Source organism: Neoarius graeffei, chromosome 3 (assembly GCF_027579695.1).
Source record: "Neoarius graeffei isolate fNeoGra1 chromosome 3, fNeoGra1.pri, whole genome shotgun sequence".
Classification (NCBI taxonomy): domain Eukaryota; kingdom Metazoa; phylum Chordata; class Actinopteri; order Siluriformes; family Ariidae; genus Neoarius; species Neoarius graeffei.
Genome location: NC_083571.1, coordinates 62,972,662 through 62,991,958, shown reverse-complemented (window position 1 = coordinate 62,991,958; position 19,297 = coordinate 62,972,662). Strand labels below are relative to the sequence as shown.

Below are 19,297 nucleotides of genomic sequence, written 5' to 3'. Positions count from 1 at the left end.
CAGGAGGTCGTAGGCATCTGGTAAGCTCATGTATGCAGAAGAGGGTAGATAGCGCTAGCAGTTATAAAAGATGAGGTGGCAAGTGGGAAAAAATTGGGAGGAAAATTGTGCAAGGTACAGCCTTGTAACAGTTCTTAAGTGTGAATGTGTATACTACTTGCATTAAGCATATTTGATTTGAGACACAGCCAACAAGATCTTTGGAGAGTTTGTTTCTTGTTAATGAATATTAGTGCATTGAGAAAGGTGTTATTCCTTGCAGATCTGGCGGATGCTCTTGTGTATGACATCTCCTCTGGTGACCCCGAGGGATTTTTCTCTCTACATTCCCTTTCTGGTGTGATTTATACCAACATTCCCCTGGACCGTGAGTCCCTACCAAGTGCACTTCTCACTGTTCAGGCTCACACTGGTACTCCGCCCTTTTATAGCACCACTCATGTCCGCATAATCATCACTGACATCAACGACAACCCACCTGTCTTTCCAGTGACCTTTGATCTCATCACCATATCCCAAAAAACTCTTCCTGGGACAACGCTCTACGTGGCACATGCTCATGACAGCGATAGTGCTGCTAACGGACAGATTCGCTACTCTCTGCATCCAGAGAACCAGTTATTCACCATCCATCCCCATTTTGGGATTCTAATGCTAAAGAGCAGTGTTACAAAAGAGACTCCACAGAGATGTGAGCTCAACGTGGTGGCCCAGGATGAAGGAAATCCATCTTTAAGTTCCTCAATGAGCCTTATGGTGGAGCTTGACTCTTTAATGAACACGAAGAATGTACTAGCCTTCGAGACACTAATTTATCAAGTCGAGATTGGAGAAAATGCTCAAAGTGGCACTCGTGTGATCCAAGTGCGTGCCCATGGGATCAAATTACAGCATGGATCACATTTACCCAGAATCCTCTACTCTATGGAGCCTGTGTCCACAATGTTGCCGTTCCTTATCCAGCCTGATAATGGATGGATCTTTGTGGCTCGCAGTCTTGATTACGAGTCCGAGAGGATGTACAGATTTAACATTCATGCCACAGCTCAAGACAGTGACGAGGAAATGAGCGCTTTAGCCACAGTAATCATCTCAGTGCAGGATGAAAACGATAACACTCCAGTTTTTAGTAGAGACAGATACTTTTTCAGTATTCCAGAGAGTCTGAAACCACACGGCTTGATTGGAAAGTTGAACGCTACAGATAGAGACTCGGGGAAAAACCAACAGCTGTCTTACATCCTGCTGTCGGATACCAAACACTTCCGCATCAACTCTAAAACAGGTGAGAGAGAGCAGAGTTCATCCTTTAATAAATTGTTTGAGCTTTACCCAATGGCAGCCATTTTTAATAATTTAAACATGATGATGTTCCTTAAATTCATTTGCCATAAGGATATATCAGTGTTTATTCTATCCACATTCACCGGATATGAGCAATCGTGTGCTCTGATTGGCTACTCTAGTACTAGGATATCAGCTCATATACTGTGAGTAGAGAAAAACAAAATAGCAGAGCACATCAAGTCAGATATATCACTTTATCAAGTATTTAAAATAAGCAGAAATAACTAAAATAATATAGTTTCTTCCCCCCAATACCTCCTGTTCCACATGCCAGCCCAGTTGGTGGTGGTAATGCACCTTTAATTTGATTTGCCAACCGCCAAAAATCTCTAAAGAAGAAGAAGAAAATGGCGGAGCATGTTGCTGAACTAACCGAGGACGAAATAAAAACTCTACTCGAAAACAAAACCCCCAAAAATACAAAAAAAAAAAGCAACAAAATATGGGATGAAAGTATTTCATGGTAAGAACGTATCTTTTTTTTTTAATTTTCAGGAATTATAATAATAGCATTTTTCACAAATTGCTATTGTCATTTCACTGGTTTGTTTACATTCTAAGTGGAAATGATTTTGTCGGATGTTTTGTATAAAGTTTTTATTTATCCAATTTGCAAAAAATAAAAATGCTTTGTTTCTCAAAATCCAGTGAATGTGGATAGAATAAAACAGTTATTCCACTCAATCTCGTTGTATATGGCTTATAGCCGACTTGGCGCTACGTGCCTCGTCGGCTGTCAGCTCTTGTACGACTTGAGTTCATGGAATAACTGTTATATATTTTTACCTCCGCCAACTTTGTTGGAAGAGGTTATGTCTTTACCTCTGTTTGTTTTTTTTGTTTGTTTATCTGTTCCCTTTGTAACTCAAAAAGTAGTGAACAGGTTTTGATGAAATTTGGTGGAAAGGTGAGCCATGGGCCAAGGAAGAATTGATTAGATTTTGATGCAAATCCGGATGTGTGTGGATTCAGGATTTTTTTTTTCCTGTTCCCAACGTAACTCAAAAAGTAGTGAACGGATTTGGATAAAATTTGATGTCCAGCTTTAGTATTTAGGGTCAAGTCAATTTATTTTGATGTTGAAAATACGCGGCTTGGCGGAGGTATGCGCTGTACCATTTGTCCTTTGAGTTTAAATATGTTTATGGATTGAATGTATTCAGTATACTGTTTAGGACTCTCGGGTTGAGTGTTAGATGATATTCATTCCAGTCCTGTGTTATCTTCTTGCTTTTGGCAGGAGAGCTGATTAACTGGGTGGCTCTGGATCGGGAGCATCAACCTCATCACACTCTGAAAGTATTGGTGACTGATCACGGTCATCCTCGCCTTAACTCCACCACAAGCGTCCATATAACCGTGACTGATATCAATGACAGTCCACCTCGGTTCACACACCAGGAGCTCACCGTGCAGGTTCACAATGTTTAACTCAGTTTAACTCAGCTCTCATATGAAATCATGGTTTCGGAAGAAGTAGTAGAGTCTGAATCATTTTACTTTGCAAATGAACATAAATCGTACATCATTATATATATGATTGGTTTGAAAGTAATGTAAAGAAGGTGTTTTGTGTGTTACATGCGGTAAACTTGTCATATCGTACATGGAATATCAATATATTCAATATGAATATTAAATACACAATATTTGTAATTATTATAAATAATAGCTCAGGGGTGTCCAGTCTTATCTGCGAAGCGTATTGATCATAAAAATGTTTTGTTTTGTTTTTTTCGTTGACAGATATGTGCCAACCTCCCTGTCCGTTCAGTGATAATGAGCATGTTTGCTCAGGACCTGGATGCAGGAGAAAATGGGACAGTCACATTCTCTCTAAGAGAAGGTAAACCCATAGTACATCCATGCCTCATATTTTGGTGTTTATTGGTTTATTTTAAGTTGAGCTGAGTGCATGAAGTGGGAATTTATTACATCAGTTTTCACATCTCAGACAAAACCACAGACTGAAGGAATTGTGGGAATTATGCATGTAGGTTATTGAACATTTGATGTGACCACATTGTATCATGCTGAAATTTATGTTTTGGGCTGTAAGTACACAGAAAAATCTATGGAATGCCATTTGGGGCCAATATTAAACACATAAACATGACACAATTAATTAACAAACAGTATTGCTTTTTAAAAGTCAATATAAAGGACAGCATCAGAAACATTGTTTATCTCAAGGAACAACTATTTTACGGATATAATTATGAGCTGCATTTAAAGTGAGCTGTAAATGTTCATAAAATCATAGAGTTTAAAAAATTGCCATTATTTTATTAATTTGACAAATCAACATAATGAATTAAAAGTATACTAAAATCCTACATCCTGTGCACATACCCACACTGGCCACTTTAATAGGAACTTGTTCTTGATTCTAAGATCCCTGTTCTTGGCTGCAGGAGTGGAACCCAATGTGATCTTCTGCTGTTGCATGCTGAGATGCTTTTCTGCTCAGCATGGTTATAAAGAGTGATTATATGAGTTATTATATCCTTCCTGGCAAAAAAGCTTGAATCAGTCTGGCTATTTTCCTCTGACCTTTCTTATCGATAAGGCGTTTCCACCCACAGAACTGTCTCTCACTCAGTGTTTTTCGCACCAATCTGTGTAAACTCTAGAGACTGTTGTGTGTGAAAACCCCAGGAGATCAGCAGTTTCTGAAATACTCAAACCGGTCCATCTGGCTCAAACCAACACCCATGCCACAGTGAAAGTCACACTTTGAGATCACAATTTTTCCCATTCTGATGTTTGAAGTGAACATTAACTGAAGCGCTTGATTTGTACCTGCATGATTTGATGCATTGTACTGCTGTCAAGGGATTGGCTGATTAGAAAACTGCATCAAACAGCAGGTGTATGTATGGGTGTTCTTAATAAAGTGGTCAGTGAGTGTATAATTTAGTATCTTGTGGCACATTAAGTTGTGTGGATGGATTAACTACTGGAGCACAATATAAAAAATAAAATGGAAAATAATAGGACGTGCTGGATCAAGTGCTATTTTACAAGCTGTTGAAATTGATTGTGGAAGCCATTTTGTTTAATCTTTTCAACCTAATCTTGTTTTATGGTTCCTGTAGCTGATCAGAAAGGTCACTTTGAGATTGATAGTCAGAGTGGAGAAGTCAAGGTTACAGCAAGATTTGTCCAAAACCACCACATGAACTACACCATCAGGGTGGTTGCGACGGACAACGGGGCAGCACCTATAGAGCAGACAGCACTTGTACACATCCAGGTGACACTTCAGGGTTCACATCAAATATCAAAATAATTACTTTTAATAATGTTAATGTTACTCATAAAAATAAAATTTTTAACAATGTTTAATTTCAGGTCCACACTTGCACTGAGGTGCAAGGACGTAAAGCGGGCAGTCGTGATTTTCTGGGTCTCCGACATTTAACTGTCAGAGAGGATGCCAGTGTGGGATCTCTGATTGGCTCACTTGGATTTTCCAGGGGAGCCAATCAGCTGTTGCGCTACACTGTCACTAATGGAGAAGAGAGTTCACACTTTACTACTGATGCAGCGAATGGCAATATTTACACAGCAAAGCCTTTAGATTATGAGACTAATCAGCAGTACTGTTTTGAAGTTCATCCCAATGTTAACACCACTATTCTAGTGGCTGTCAGCGTCGATGATGTTAATGACCACACCCCCAGTTTCCCTGGCAACAACAACATTGTGGTGTTTGGTGTTCAGGAAGATGTTCCTGTGGGAACTGTAGTGTATGTCTTTAAAGCAGTTGACGGTGACGCGACTTTTCATAACAGTGCTATTCGTTACACGATGACCTTTGACCCAACCCTTGCTATGGAGAAACTGTCGTTCAGGATTGACCCTGATTCTGGGGTTGTCTTAACAACTTTGCCATTGGATCGTGAGCGCAATCAAAGTTTTGCCTTTATCGTCACCGCCAGCGACGGAAGCCACGTCAATTCAGTGATGGCTCAAGTGTTCCTATTGGACGTCAACGACAACAGCCCTGCCTTTGTTTCAAAAGAAACAGTTCATGTAGCAGAGGACACAGAGGTCGGGAGTCTTCTGCATCATTTCCTGGCAAGAGATGAAGATGAAGGTGTGAACAGTCACGTGACCTTCAGTCTCATCTCTGGAAATGAAGCTGGGGTGTTTCGTTTAGAGAACTCAGGTAAACTTCTGTGGTGTGGTACGTGCTATAAAGTCACAGAATATTATTCACAGAGAAGAATGTTTACTTTTGCTCATATACATATCGTTGTGTTTATTAATAGACTAAGACTGTGTCCCAAATCATACCCTTACTCCTTATTCCGTACAAATGCTTAAATGCATTATGGGTATTTTGTACCATTTCATATACATTTTTCAGGCAAAAAGCTGTGCATTTTGGGATTTAATCAGCACGCTGGATTTTTAAAGAGAACCTTTTTCAGATGCAAAAAGAAAAAAAAAACAATTGAATGCACTAAATAGGGTGCGTTATAAAGGGGTTTGATTTAGGACATACATAAGTACGAACGTATGCAAAACCAACCCGATACGAGTTTCTTCTTGAACATCATTGCTGGCTTTTGTTTTCTTATTAGCAGCAGATATATATTTTATTATTGTATCAATGAATAGTTTGACTTGTTCAGTCAGTAATTTTTATAGTAAGTACATCATCATGCAATATTTCCTAAATCTGGTTTTGACCAGTTTGCTGATAATCAGCATGCTTGCCACCTTCTTTTCCACTTATTTCTTCCAAGGTCATTTGTATTTGAACTCCTCTGTGGATTACGAATCCCAGGATGCCTTTGGGCTCACGGTGCAGGTCTCAGATGGTGGGACACCGTCTCTGTCCTCGACTCAGACTCTGACTGTGCTGCTGATGGATGTGAATGACGAGATGCCACTGTTTGAACAGAATCTTTACCAAGCCAGTGTGATGGAGAACAGAGATCTGGGGGAAGCAGTGATTACAGTGAGAGCACTGGACCTGGACTCAGGTACAGTGCAGGAGGAAAGCGACCTGATGGATGGATGGATGGATGGATGGATGGATGGAAAGGTGGAAAACTATGAGTTCCTGTATAACTTTATGTGAATGTCTTCTCTTCCTCCTAGGTGAAAATGCTAATGTAAGCTACAGCCTCTTGCCTGGTGCTGGTTATGAGTTTTTCACCATCGACTCACATGCTGGTCTTATTCGCACCTCTATAAAGCTGGACAGGGAACTGCAGCACAGTTTCACTCTCAGAGGTGAGATATTCTGGGTCATTAGAGCGTTAAGGATTAACCAGGTTAAAATTCCAGTAGTCCAGTTTAATATTAATATTAAAATCCATCTTAGAAATGTTTGCAGCTCTGTATGTAATTTACATTTCCAACTGAAAAAATGTACTCTCTGAAAATTCATATAATATGTATAGATCTGCCATTCATTCTTCACCTCAACAGAAACAAACACTCACTGGCCACTTTATTAGGAATACCCATATACCTGCTCTTTTGTGCAGGTCTCTAATCAGCCAATCCCTTGGCAGCAGCACAATGCATGAAATAGTGTAGATACAAATCAGAGCTTCAGTTAATGTTCACTTCAAACATCAGAATGGGAAAAATTGTGATCTCTGTGACCTTTCTTGGTGCCAGATGGACTGGTTTGAGTATTTCAGAAACTGCTGATCTCTTGGGGTTTTCACAAACAACAGTCTCTGGAGTTTACACAGAATGGTGCAAAAAATATTGAGTTGAGTGAGGGACAGTTCTGTGGGTGGAAATGTCTCGTTGATGAGAGGTCCGAGGTAAATGGTCAGATTGGTTCGAGCTGCCAGGAAAGATATAGCAAGTCATAGCAACTCTTTACAACTGCGGTGAGCAGAAAAGCTTCTCAGCATGCAGCAGCAGAAGACCACATTGGTTTCTACTCCTGCAGCCAAGAACAGGAATCTTAGAATCAAGAACAAGTTCCTGTAAAAGTATCTGATGAATGTATAATACTAAGGATGCAGTTTCTGTATTTTACTATCTATGTCCTACATTTCTACTTAACTCTGACTCTAAAAGTGTTGTATCTGCTCAAAAACTTTATAATTATTCACTGCACCTGATTGGCTGATCTGCAGTTCAGGCAGAGGATGCTGGGATTCCTGCGCTCTCCAGCACAACTACAGTCTTCTGCTCGGTGCTCGATGACAATGATAATCCTCCTGAATTCTCCCAGTCATTCCTCCACATCATTATACCAGAGAATCTCCCTCCAGCGGTCGTTCACACTGCTGTGACCTTTGACCCTGATGATGGGATCAATGGAATGGTGACCTACTCTATAGAGAGTGAGTAAGCTATGTTTATGAATGGCGTTCAAAAAATGTTAATGCATTTTTTTTGAAAGACAATTGACCAAGATGATGTTAACATATTTCTTCTCCAGTCATCTGATTAAATTACAGGAAGGTAATCTAAGCTTTAATCCTGACCCTTTACCTAAGTCTAAATGTAAGACTGTGAAGCAAAGTTGGATTGAAAATCCCCTTGCACAGTAAAATGGTACATTTAACACTGTCACACTGCTCTACCCACATTCATATAAACTGTCAACTGCTAGTCTTATATCTTAGACTGGTTATCAGAGGTGGAAAGTAACGAATTACATTACTCGCGTTACTGTACTTGAGTAGCTTTTTTGTGTACTTATACTTTTTCAAGTAATTTTTAAAGAGTGTACTTTTACTTTTACTTAAGTATGTTTTCTTTTAAGTAGTGTACTTCGGTACATTTTACATCACAACCGTTACTGAGTAAAAAATAAATAAATAAAAAATAAAAAAGGCTAAAACGGAGAAGGGGAAATGCGTTCTGGAAATGAATCACGGGAAGGACAGTTGTCGCGCGCGCGAGTCTCACACAGACGATGGCGGACATGCACCGGCGCTTTAAGGGGGGGCTCAAGCCCCTGGGCCACAGCCAATCAGGGGCCTTGTAATATTAATAAAATAATAAACTGTCGGAATCGTGGGCCTACATTAATGTACGGATAGAAATAAGCAGTGGTGTAGTGGAGATTTTTAAAGTGGGGGTACGCGATTCGTGACGTCATCGATTTGATATCATGTCAGAAGCAGTAGCCTTTGTTTGGTCGCCTATGTTTGGTATGAATGATTTGTATAAATGTTACGTTCTTTTAACAACACAAGAGGGCACAAGAAGACACTTTTTTTCAGACGTTTTTATGTGTGCAATTTTCATTCGTGTTTGTCAGTACAGCCCAACTGTTATGGCGAAAAGCCGCAGTTTATTTTGTCTCCAATAAATATGCCGAAATGGCTAAAGAGGAACAAATTCGCCTTCTCCTTCCGAATGCATCGTTGTAGACAGCACCACTCTGCTGCTGGAACGCAACATAAACCTTGCAGAGGTTTAACATGGACTATCAGGCGTGAAGCCAAAATATTGGAAATTATGATACACAAACACCTTTGTTCATGTTCGATTCATGTTCATTTGAGCTGAGCTGCATTCAGAATTTGATATTTTTACTAGCCTACTTACTGCCGTGGCAACAGCTACAGCATGTGTCCAGAAGTTCAAAAAAAGTCACGTCACTCACTCACATCGCATACAAACCAGCAATGGGATGAAATTTATTATAAAAGGCACCAATCGAATAAATCAAGCATTTAGTCTGGCGCGATTGAGGCACCTGCGTATACAAAATACATGACATGCAGCCATTAAAATGGCGGAGTCAACCGTTTACATAATTCTAATATCTCGGCTGCGTTTAGAATGCATTCTACTTTGCGTCGCTACGTTTTACGTAACGTTCGATTGGGGGGGGCATTGATGATGAGCACAAAGGCACGTGTCACTTACTGTAGAGCGTATAAACTCAGGCCATTGAATGACAGTTTTTTTTTTTTTTGAATCTCACCTCGGGAGAAGTGGGTGGACGGCGTACCCCCGCGTACCACGCCCACTACACCCCTGGCTATGATCTGTCCAACAGTAAAATAAATCAGTTGTGATTTGAATACGTGTCGTGTGATTTGAGTTATAATCCTGTTAGTATAATAGCATATTTCGATGGGGATAATAAAATGTCTAAAACGGCATCTACTGAAGAAATTGATGAAAAGATTGTAGCCTATAATTGTCACAGTTCGGGCAGCAGACAGAGTAAGCATACTGAGGGGAATAGCAATACAAAGCTAGCGCAGATCCACATTTCTCGCTAGCTGTGTTGGGTGTGTTGTTAACCCGTGTGGATTTAAGTGAAATACTTGAGAAGTTCTGTGGTCAAGACAGCGTTTTAAGGTAAGGACGCTTGATTATTAATGTTTGCCCGCCATGGCTTGTTGTTGATGGAAGGCCCACATGATTTTGCCTTATGCAGCTACTGCTAGCGTCATGCTTTGAACTAGGTTAAGCTCATTTGCGCTAAAGGATGGGTTTATTGAAGGACTTTGATGTAGCTAGTTTCTTTTTAAAAAATCGTATGCTCAAAACAGTATGCCCGTGTTCATCATGTTTAACTTTTTTCTTGATGGAGTGTGTGAAATATTGTTGCAAGTGGTATTTCGATGCAGTCATGTCAAAAAGGCAGTTAAATGCACGGTCTTATTCAAGGAGAAGGAAGACTTGCATGATGCTTGAACATAGATCGGTAGAATAGACCCTAGTAGGACTTGGTTTCATGTATTTCGGTCTGTAGAGTTATGAGTTTGGCCGCTGTCCATGGTGTTTATGTTTCATGTGGCCGCCGAGCCAAGTACCTTCATCATCATCATCATGTTCCCCTGTCAAAAGTTAAACTCTCTAGGGGTGCTTCTGCTGTAGCAGTTGCAGCAGTTGCTCAAAGTTTGATTTGTCCATCATCATATGTCTTATCTGTTGGGTGTCTATGCCCAGCAGATTTTCTCATTTTGTCCATTTGTAACCATTTTTGTCAAACAGGAGCTGCTTTTGCACTTGGTTATTGCCCATCCGGCAAACGTGAGCAATATATTTTAGTTGTTGTACGTAGCAGGATAGTTTTATATCCTGGGTTCCTGTCAGTTTCCAGAGGTCAGCATTGGACATCTTGTAGCTCCAGTCTATATCTTCATTTGTAGTGTTCTTTTGGTCAGGGGCATTCTTTCGTTTATATCCATCTTTAATCAGTTTCCTTAGGAAGCCGTGCCACACTACCTCAATTTTGTGAATTTCACTGGATGATAGTTGCCATGCCTGTGTGCTGTACAGGAGACGAGATCGAACGCATGCCACTAGGAACTTTATACGGGTTTTTAGTAGTATTCGGTGGTCGGTTAGAACGTGTTTCAGTTCATTCCATTTCATGAATGCAACACTTATCCTAGCATGCAGGAAGTGTGAGGATTCATCACAGTTGCTGACATTATAACCAAAATATTTAAAGGTGCGGACGTTTTTAATATTAGTGCCGCCAAGGGAAATGATACTTGGTTTACATTTGATATCCTCATTGACGTTAAAAGCCATTGTTTCTGTTTTGACATATGATATTTGTAAACCAAAGCGGGTGTAGGTCTTATCATACAACTGAAGAATATTCTGAAGCTCCTCGATGGATCCAGCGAGTATGGCCTCATACTCATCTGCGTATAGAATATACACTCATCTGCGTATAGAATCTCTGTTATGCAACCCTCTCCTGATGCTCGTGCTTTCGTACGCATTTCTCTTGTGGATACCTCATTTGGAATGCAATATCTGAACTTGAAGCCTGTATCTGGGTACAGTTTTGATGTCTCATGCTGTGCAATCCTGACAACAAAGTCCATATAGATATTAAAAACTGATGGCGATTCTAGGGAACCTTGTCTTGCAGTGAATGTTTGTTTTCATGCCGCTGAGCTATTTTTATGTATTTTATTTTTTAAAAGGACTTGTCTGTAGGTGTGTGTGTTTTATGTTTACAACACATAGGTCTACATTAGCGCACGCGCGCTTGTGTGGTTATCTCTGGTCATGCCCCTGCGTGAAAGTTACGCAGTATCACTGTCCTGTCCGTGGTAATAATCAGAACCGGCTCTGTAATGATAATGCCTGCGTTCTTCTCTCCCTCTGTGGTCGGATGTTTTGAGTGATGTGAGAGTGGGCCTTGCGCAGCTACACTGAGCCAAACGTAACCTATCGTAGGCTTCTAGGCTAATTACGTGCTTACACTGTAAATGTTTGACACGTATTGCAAATAAAATAAGAGTGTTTTCCTGGCCAACGGTAAGGGTAGGGTTGACAGGTAGCCTATGAGGGGCCTAGCCCCTGGGCCACGGGTGTTGATAAAGCGCCCCTGCGGACAGGGAGGAGACCGAGGAACCTGTGGTGGACGACCCTGCAGAAAACGCAATTTCTTCCAGTAATGAAGTGCACCCCTGGCCCTACATACGTGATCACTTCAGCTTCGTAGAGAAAAGGGGTGACAGTTTCATTATGCAATGCAGATTATGTGTGCCCAAGAAGACAACCATTGCGGCATACAAAAATTTGACGTCTAATCTGCGCAAGCATGTTGAGGTAAGTATTGTCATTGGCATCATAATCACAGGTGCAGATAGAGGGTGGGATGGGTGGGATTCGTCCCACCCAGATTTAAATTCACCTCGTTCGGTCCCCCCCACTTATAGGGAGGAAAAAACGTCTATGCTGTCTTTCTTTGCATAAGGCAAACCTCACGGAAAAATCAAAAGACTAATTACCATTCGGTTTATTGAGGTGCACAGCAGTGTATACATAGTTGCAACAACTCACATAAAACAAAACAAAGACTGATATTCGGTTGGTTGAGCTGCGCAGACTGCACAGGTTGCGAGCTCGAGCTTGGTTGCTATGGTTACCCACAACAAGTTTGACAGGCATATCGGGGTTGGGGTTGGTTTGCTGGCAGCTTTGTTCCCCCCAGTTTTTTGTCCCCCCCCAGTTTTTTGTCCCCCCCCAGTTCAAAAAACGTATCTGCGCCCCTGATCATAATGTTTCCTTTCCATAGTAAAACCGACAATAGGCTGGTTATATTCCAAAAATAGTGGATGGCATTGCTAATGTTGAAGTAGCAACCTGTTGGTACTGTAACATAACGGTAACTAGTCTGTTATTCGGTTGGCTAATCATGCAAGCAAGTTAGCTCGCCAACCTGACGTGATCAGTCCTCCTACCATTCTACATCCAACAGGCCAGAAAGGAATACTAAGCAAAACAAATAATGTTTGAATTGAATTGTTTAATAACACACAGTGCACACAGGCAAGCTACGAGATTTCGGTGCAACATTTCACTTTCATATTTCGTGTACAATGCTTTGTGTGTGGTCAGGGCGATGTAAACGACATGACTGTGTGTATTGACCTTTTTTGTTTGTCTCAGTTTTAATGCAGCATTATCCTAAGCATTCAATTTGATGCACTTCCTTTAAATAAAACATCTGGGTTGAGATGTACATATATCCTTGTTTCCTCTTCTTTTTCATTTTTGCACAACACAGTGGAGGCAGAAAACACCCATTGTTAAAAGTAACGTTTTACTTTTACTCAAAGTACATTTTAAATGATCTACTTTTTACTTTTACTTGAGTAGATTTTTTGTCTGGTAACTTTACTTGTACTTAAGTAAAATTTCATCAGAGTAACAGTACTTGTACTTGAGTATAATATTTTAGTACTCTTTCCACCTCTGCTGGTTATTGATATCTTTTGTACACTTTTCTGGCCACAATCTTCAGAATCGTGACTTCATTAATATGGTTTCTAAAGAGGAAAACACTAATTGCTGGATTAAAAATGTTTACAGCAAAAAGTTATGACAGTTTTGTTTGACTGTAAGCATGGTAGTTAGCATGAAATATCAGTCATTTTCCCTTTCAAAAATATGGTGGACAGGGTTTGAATGCAAATGCAGGATTTATTGAACAAAACAGACAAGCAAAGAGATTTAACTGGGCTACAGAACTAAAAAAAATTATATATATATAATTTATTCTATCTACATTTACTGGATATGAGAAATTGCGTACTCTGATTGGCTACTCTACTACTAGGATATCAGCTCATATACCGTGAGTAGAGAAAAACAAAATGGCAGAGCACATCAAGTCAGATATATCACTTTATAAAGTATTTAAAAAACAGAAATAGCTAAAAGAATAGTTTTTTTTAAACCCCCAATAGCTCCTGTTCCACACTCCAGCCCAGTCGGTGGTGGTAATGCACCTTTAAGTTGGTTTGTCAACTGCCAAAAAACCCTAAAGAAGAAGAACAAAATGGCGGCACGTGTTGCTGATCCAACCGAGGACCAAATAAAAACTGCTCGAAAACAAAACCCCCAAAAATAAAAAAAACAAAAAACAAAATATGGAATAGAAGTATTTGATGGTAAGAACTTTTTTTCAAGAATTCTTATTATCGCATTTTCCACAAATTGCTACTGTCATTTTGCCAGTTTGTTTACATTCTAAGCGGAAATGATTTTGTCAGACGTTTTGTATAAAGTTTTTATTGATCGAATTTGCAAAAAATAAAAATGCTCTGTTTCTCACAATCCAGTGAATGTGGATGGAATAAAACAGTTATTCCACTCAGTCTCATCGTACGTGGCTTACAGCCAACTCGGTGCTATGTGCCTCATTGGCTATCAGTGCATATATGACTCAATTTTGTGGAATAACTGTTAAACACACACACACACACACACACACACACACACACACACACACACACACACACACACACAGGGTTAATACCTGAAAAGTGTATACAAAAAAGATTTAGCAACGACTCAGGGAAAGGCAGAGTTATTTATAGAGTATGTGCTGATTGGGAACATACGTCCATGATTAGAAGTTCGTGGAACTAGAAAAACCTAGCGTATCATGTGAGGGATTGCGTGACTGGGTTTGGTGTTTGTAGTTTATTTGGCCAAGAATCATCTTAATTCCTAAATTTATATATGTTAAATGCCTGTTTGGTTTTTCCTCTTGTTCTGATTAGATACTTTTGGAGATTTCTTTATCAACTCGGAGACTGGAGCCGTCAGCACTGCAAACTCTCTGGATAGAGAGAAACGTTCGAATTACACACTCATCATTAAGGCTGCTGATCAGGGCTCCACTCCTTTCACCTCCACTGCCACGCTTTCTCTAAGCCTTTCAGACGAGAATGACAACAATCCTACTTTTGAGCGAACTACCTACCACACCATCGTTAGCGAAGACCTTCCTGTTGGCAGTGAGATTCTCCGTCTTAATGCTCAAGACCCAGATGAGGGTCCAAATGCTGAGGTCACCTTTTCCCTGATCGAGGACGCATCTGGGACGTTTTCTGTGGATGCCTCTACAGGAGTTGTGCGTTTAACAAAACCTCTGGACCGAGAAATTCAATCACAGTACAATCTCCGTGCTGGAGCGACAGATGGCTGTAGTCAAGGTCCACGTAGTTCTGTTGTAACCGTCAACGTTCAGGTGGAGGATGTTAATGATAACGTGCCTCACTGCGTTAATGACCCAATCAGAGCATCAGTTAATGCAGGAAATAACCACAGTGTCGCCATGGTGACAGCACATGATCCAGATCAAGGTGAAAATGGGACAGTGGTGTTCAGGTTAATGGAGGAGGATGAGCAATTTCTTATTGACCAATTAACCGGAGTGGTGCAGATGAGCTCCCCCATGACAGCCAGTGTGTCAGGGGCAAAGGTGTTGAATATTCAGGCTGTCGACAAAGGCTCACCTGCTCTCACTTCCACCTGCCTCGTCATAATTACCCTCAACGGAGATGAGCCTCTGCTGCAGTTTACCGAAGAACACTATGAAGTGAGCTTACCTGAGAATAGTGAGACAGGTACTGAATTATTTATTCAATGAAATCATTAAAAATGTTAATAAACTGATTGCAATTAAATCATTAAATCTGGAATTCCAATATACAGTACAGACAGTATGTGCTTGAATATACTGACAGTATGTCTATCTATATGTCTCTCCTAGACATTTCTAGATCCTTGAGTTCATGTTGAAAAAAAAATCAATCACATTCATTAGCTTAACAAATTTTCAATATTGTAAGTATTGTACTTTAAAGTGATAATACTTTTAAATATTTTTTTGTCGTAAAGGCTGCTGGGTGGGAAATGTCATAGCTCATGATCAAAGCGCTACAGAATTCACAGTGAAATACAGTATATTTAGCGGCAATGAGAATGGAGCATTCAACATCGATTCTAACACAGGTGAGACTGAAACCTTGAACGCATATATAACTATCCTTGTTCTAACTTGTCATCAAGCATAAATCTAATAATAATTCATAAAAATCCAACAGTTTTTCTACAACCCCGATTCCAAAAAAGTTGGGACAAAGTACAAATTGTAAATAAAAACGGAATGCAATAATTTACAAATCTCAAAAACTGATATTGTATTCACAATAGAACATAGACAACATATCAAATGTCGAAAGTGAGACATTTTGAAATTTCATGCCAAATATTGGCTCATTTGAAATTTCATGACAGCAACACATCTCAAAACAGTTGGGACAGGGGCAATAAGAGGCTGGAAAAGTTAAAGGTACAAAAAAGGAACAGCTGGAGGACCAAATTGCAACTCATTAGGCCAATTGGCAATAGGTCATTAACATGACTGGGTATAAAAAGAGCATCTTGGAGTGGCAGCGGCTCTCAGGTGGGGTTTACATTAGACCGTATCAGCGGATCATCAGATTAACGTTTTTAAAACGATTAGCGTGCACACAGCAACACCAATACACGATTCGCGTGCACACAGCAACGCCAATACACGGATACGCTCGGCTCCGCAGGCATCCTGCGCTCCAAATCACTCCGCCCTGAACAGCGAGTGCCCTCTGGAGGGTGCGCACTCCGGCCCTGCGCAGCTCACAGAGCGTGCGAGTATAGCGCACGAGCAGTGATTCGGGACTGAGCCGCTGTGAGTGTGATCTCAGTGCATATCACTTACCACTTGCAAGTGGAAGGATGGCAAGCCTAAAGACAATCATAACTACACAATGGGCAGTATTTGCATCAGTATTTGCAGTATTTTCATACTTTTATACTCTTTAATGAGAGGTGATACAAGGTGGAAGTCCGCGCCGTTTTTCAGCAGTCGCGTCACATGACCAACGCCAGCGAATCAGGAAGGTGGATGTCACAGTGACGTTGTCCAATGACAACGCCAGCTAGAGCTCAGCACAGCGTATCCGCGTATTCTCAATATGCGGTTTATACTGTGTTTACACAGCACCGGACCAGACACGATCTGGATTGAATACATGGACGCTGGCGGATTCCCGTTTCCCGGCGTTTCCAGGCGTTTTAATGTAAACGGACAGTGCATCCGCGAAGAAAACGAGACAGATATGGTCTAATGTAAACTTGGCCTCAGAAGTAAAGATGGGAAGATGATCACCAATCCCCCTAATTCTGCGCTGACAAATAGTGGAGCAATATCAGAAAGGAGATTCATCAAATATATCAAGATAAGATAATATCATCAAAAGATTCAGAGAATCTGGAAGAATCTCTGTGCGTAAGGGTCAAGGCCGGAAAACCATACTGGGTGCCCATGATCTTCGGGCCCTTAGACGGCACTGCATCACATACAGGCATGCTTCTGTATTGGAAATCACAAAATGGGCTCAGGAATATTTCCAGAGAACATTATCTGTGAACACAATTCACCGTGCCATCCGCCGTTGCCAGCTAAAACTCTATAGTTCAAAGAAGAAGCCGTATCTAAACATGATCCAGAAGTGCAGATGTCTTCTCTGGGCCAAGGCTCATTTAAAATGGACTGTGGCAAAGTGGAAAACTGTTCTGTGGTCAGACGAATCAAAATTTGAAGTTCTTTATGGAAATCAGGGACGCCGTGTCATTCGGACTAAAGAGGAGAAGGACGACCCAAGTTGTTATCAGCGCTCAGTTCAGAAGCCTGCATCTCTGATGGTATGGGGTTGCATTAGTGCGTGTGGCATGGGCAGCTTACACATCTGGAAAGACACCATCAATGCTGAAAGGTATATCCAGGTTCTAGAGCAACATATGCTCCCATCCAGATGACGTCTCTTTCAGGGAAGACCTTGCATTTTCCAATATGACAATGCCAAACCACATACTGCATCAATTACAGCATCATGGCTGCGTAGAAGAAGGGTCCGGGTACTGAACTGGCCAGCCTGCAGTCCAGATCTTTCACCCATAGAAAACATTTGGCGCATCATAAAACGGAAGATACGACAAAAAAGACCTAAGACAGTTGAGCAACTAGAATCCTACATTAGACAAGAATGGGTTACCATTCCTATCCCTAAACTTGAGCAACTTGTCTCCTCAGTCCCCAGACGTTTACAGACTGTTGTAAAGAGAAAAGGGGATGTCTCACAGTGGTAAACATGGCCTTGTCCCAACTTTTTTGAGATGTGTTGTTGTCATGAAATTTAAAATCACCTAATTTTTCTCTTTAAATGATATATTTTCTCAGTTTAAACATTTGATATGTCATCTATGTTCTATTCTGAATAAAATATGGAATTTTGAAACTTCCACATCATTGCATTCCGTTTTTATTTACAATTTGTACTTTGTCCCAACTTTTTTGGAATCGGGGTTGTACACCGTTTGATAGCTGTAATCTACTTCATGAATAATCTTTGATCTACTCTCCAGATATAGATGATACTTTGATGATACTAAAATCCCCGTCACACTTCTGTTCAGTTCCCTAAGATGACATTTGACTACTGCTTTTGACTAATGATGAGCAAAATCAACTTCCTCTTATCCTCCCAAAGGTGATATAACCGTTAGAAATCAGCTCCTGCTGGACTTTGAGAGGGACCCTGAGGTTCATCTGGTGGTTTTGGCAGAAAATGGTCGCAATTCCGACCACGCCAGAGTGACCGTGACTCTACAGGATTTAAACGACAACGCTCCAGTGTTTAAACAAAGTTACTACAAAACTGCAGTCTGGGAGGGACAGATTCCTAACACGTATGTCATGCAGGTACGTGTGTTTGGCTTGCTGTTGTTATTAAGTGATGGAGAAATTTTTTTTATTGCAGATTATAACTATATTCCAAATGCTAGTGCATGAGTCGAGAACATAATCCATGGATGCAGAGTCAGAAAGAGTCACTCAGATAGTCACTGCAACTTTTTTCTCAGGTGTTTGCAACGGATGCCGACAGTGGTGTGAATGGGCAGATAGATTACACCATCGTGGATGGAAATCAAAACAATGCCTTTGTTATCGACTCCGTACGTGGGATTCTTGTGACCAGTGCAGTCCTTGACCGAGAAATCATCTACTCTTACAAGTATGTTCAAGAATTACTCATAAAGGGACATACAGTGTGTATGGTGAATGATTCTTGGTGTAATTTATCTAAGCTTAAGTCTAGAAGTACCAGATAAACTTTTTTGTGTAAAGGTAAATTGTGCTCAGCCGAGGCATAACAGTCCATCCCTTAAAGAGTTAGAACAGGAAATGTGTTCTTATGCCTCGACTGAGCATTTAATTTACCTTTACACTGAGAAATTTATCTGGTATTACTAGACTTAAACTTGGATAAATTCCACTGAGGATCATTCATGGCACCCAATGTGGGGCTTTTTTCAATTGATTCCTGATCTCCACTAGTTTCCTCTGGTTGTCTTCACAAAGCCGTCTAAGAGCCTTCCTGCTTCAGTTTCTGCGATGCTTCTTGCTTTGGCTTCTCTTTTTTTCCCCTTTCTTCCTGCTTTTGGATCTAAATGCACACAATTTATGACTGATTTGGTTTGTATGAGCTGTATGGGCCAGAGATGTGCTGTTTGGTTTTCAATCTCATTGGGGTTGTTTAGAGGCTTTTGGCTGCAAACTAAGTTAAACACATTTTTTGTTCTAATGCAAGACAAATAATTGGTTTCTGCAGATGTCTGTATGGAATTTAAAAGC

General features: G+C 40.6%; 1 protein-coding gene across 1 annotated transcript in view; it reads left to right on the top strand.

Annotated features, from left to right (window-relative positions):
• Positions 1-19,297, top strand: part of dchs2 (dachsous cadherin-related 2) — a 44,123-nt gene that overhangs the window by 12,823 nt on the left and 12,003 nt on the right. The window contains exons 5-16 of the mRNA XM_060915958.1: positions 263-1,285; positions 2,588-2,763; positions 3,094-3,193; positions 4,446-4,603; positions 4,702-5,521; positions 6,105-6,344; positions 6,463-6,597; positions 7,464-7,673; positions 14,337-15,185; positions 15,460-15,573; positions 18,153-18,364; positions 18,526-18,677. Coding sequence (XP_060771941.1) covers positions 263-1,285; positions 2,588-2,763; positions 3,094-3,193; positions 4,446-4,603; positions 4,702-5,521; positions 6,105-6,344; positions 6,463-6,597; positions 7,464-7,673; positions 14,337-15,185; positions 15,460-15,573; positions 18,153-18,364; positions 18,526-18,677 — 4,189 coding nt within the window. The remainder of the gene's footprint in view (positions 1-262; positions 1,286-2,587; positions 2,764-3,093; positions 3,194-4,445; positions 4,604-4,701; positions 5,522-6,104; positions 6,345-6,462; positions 6,598-7,463; positions 7,674-14,336; positions 15,186-15,459; positions 15,574-18,152; positions 18,365-18,525; positions 18,678-19,297) is intronic.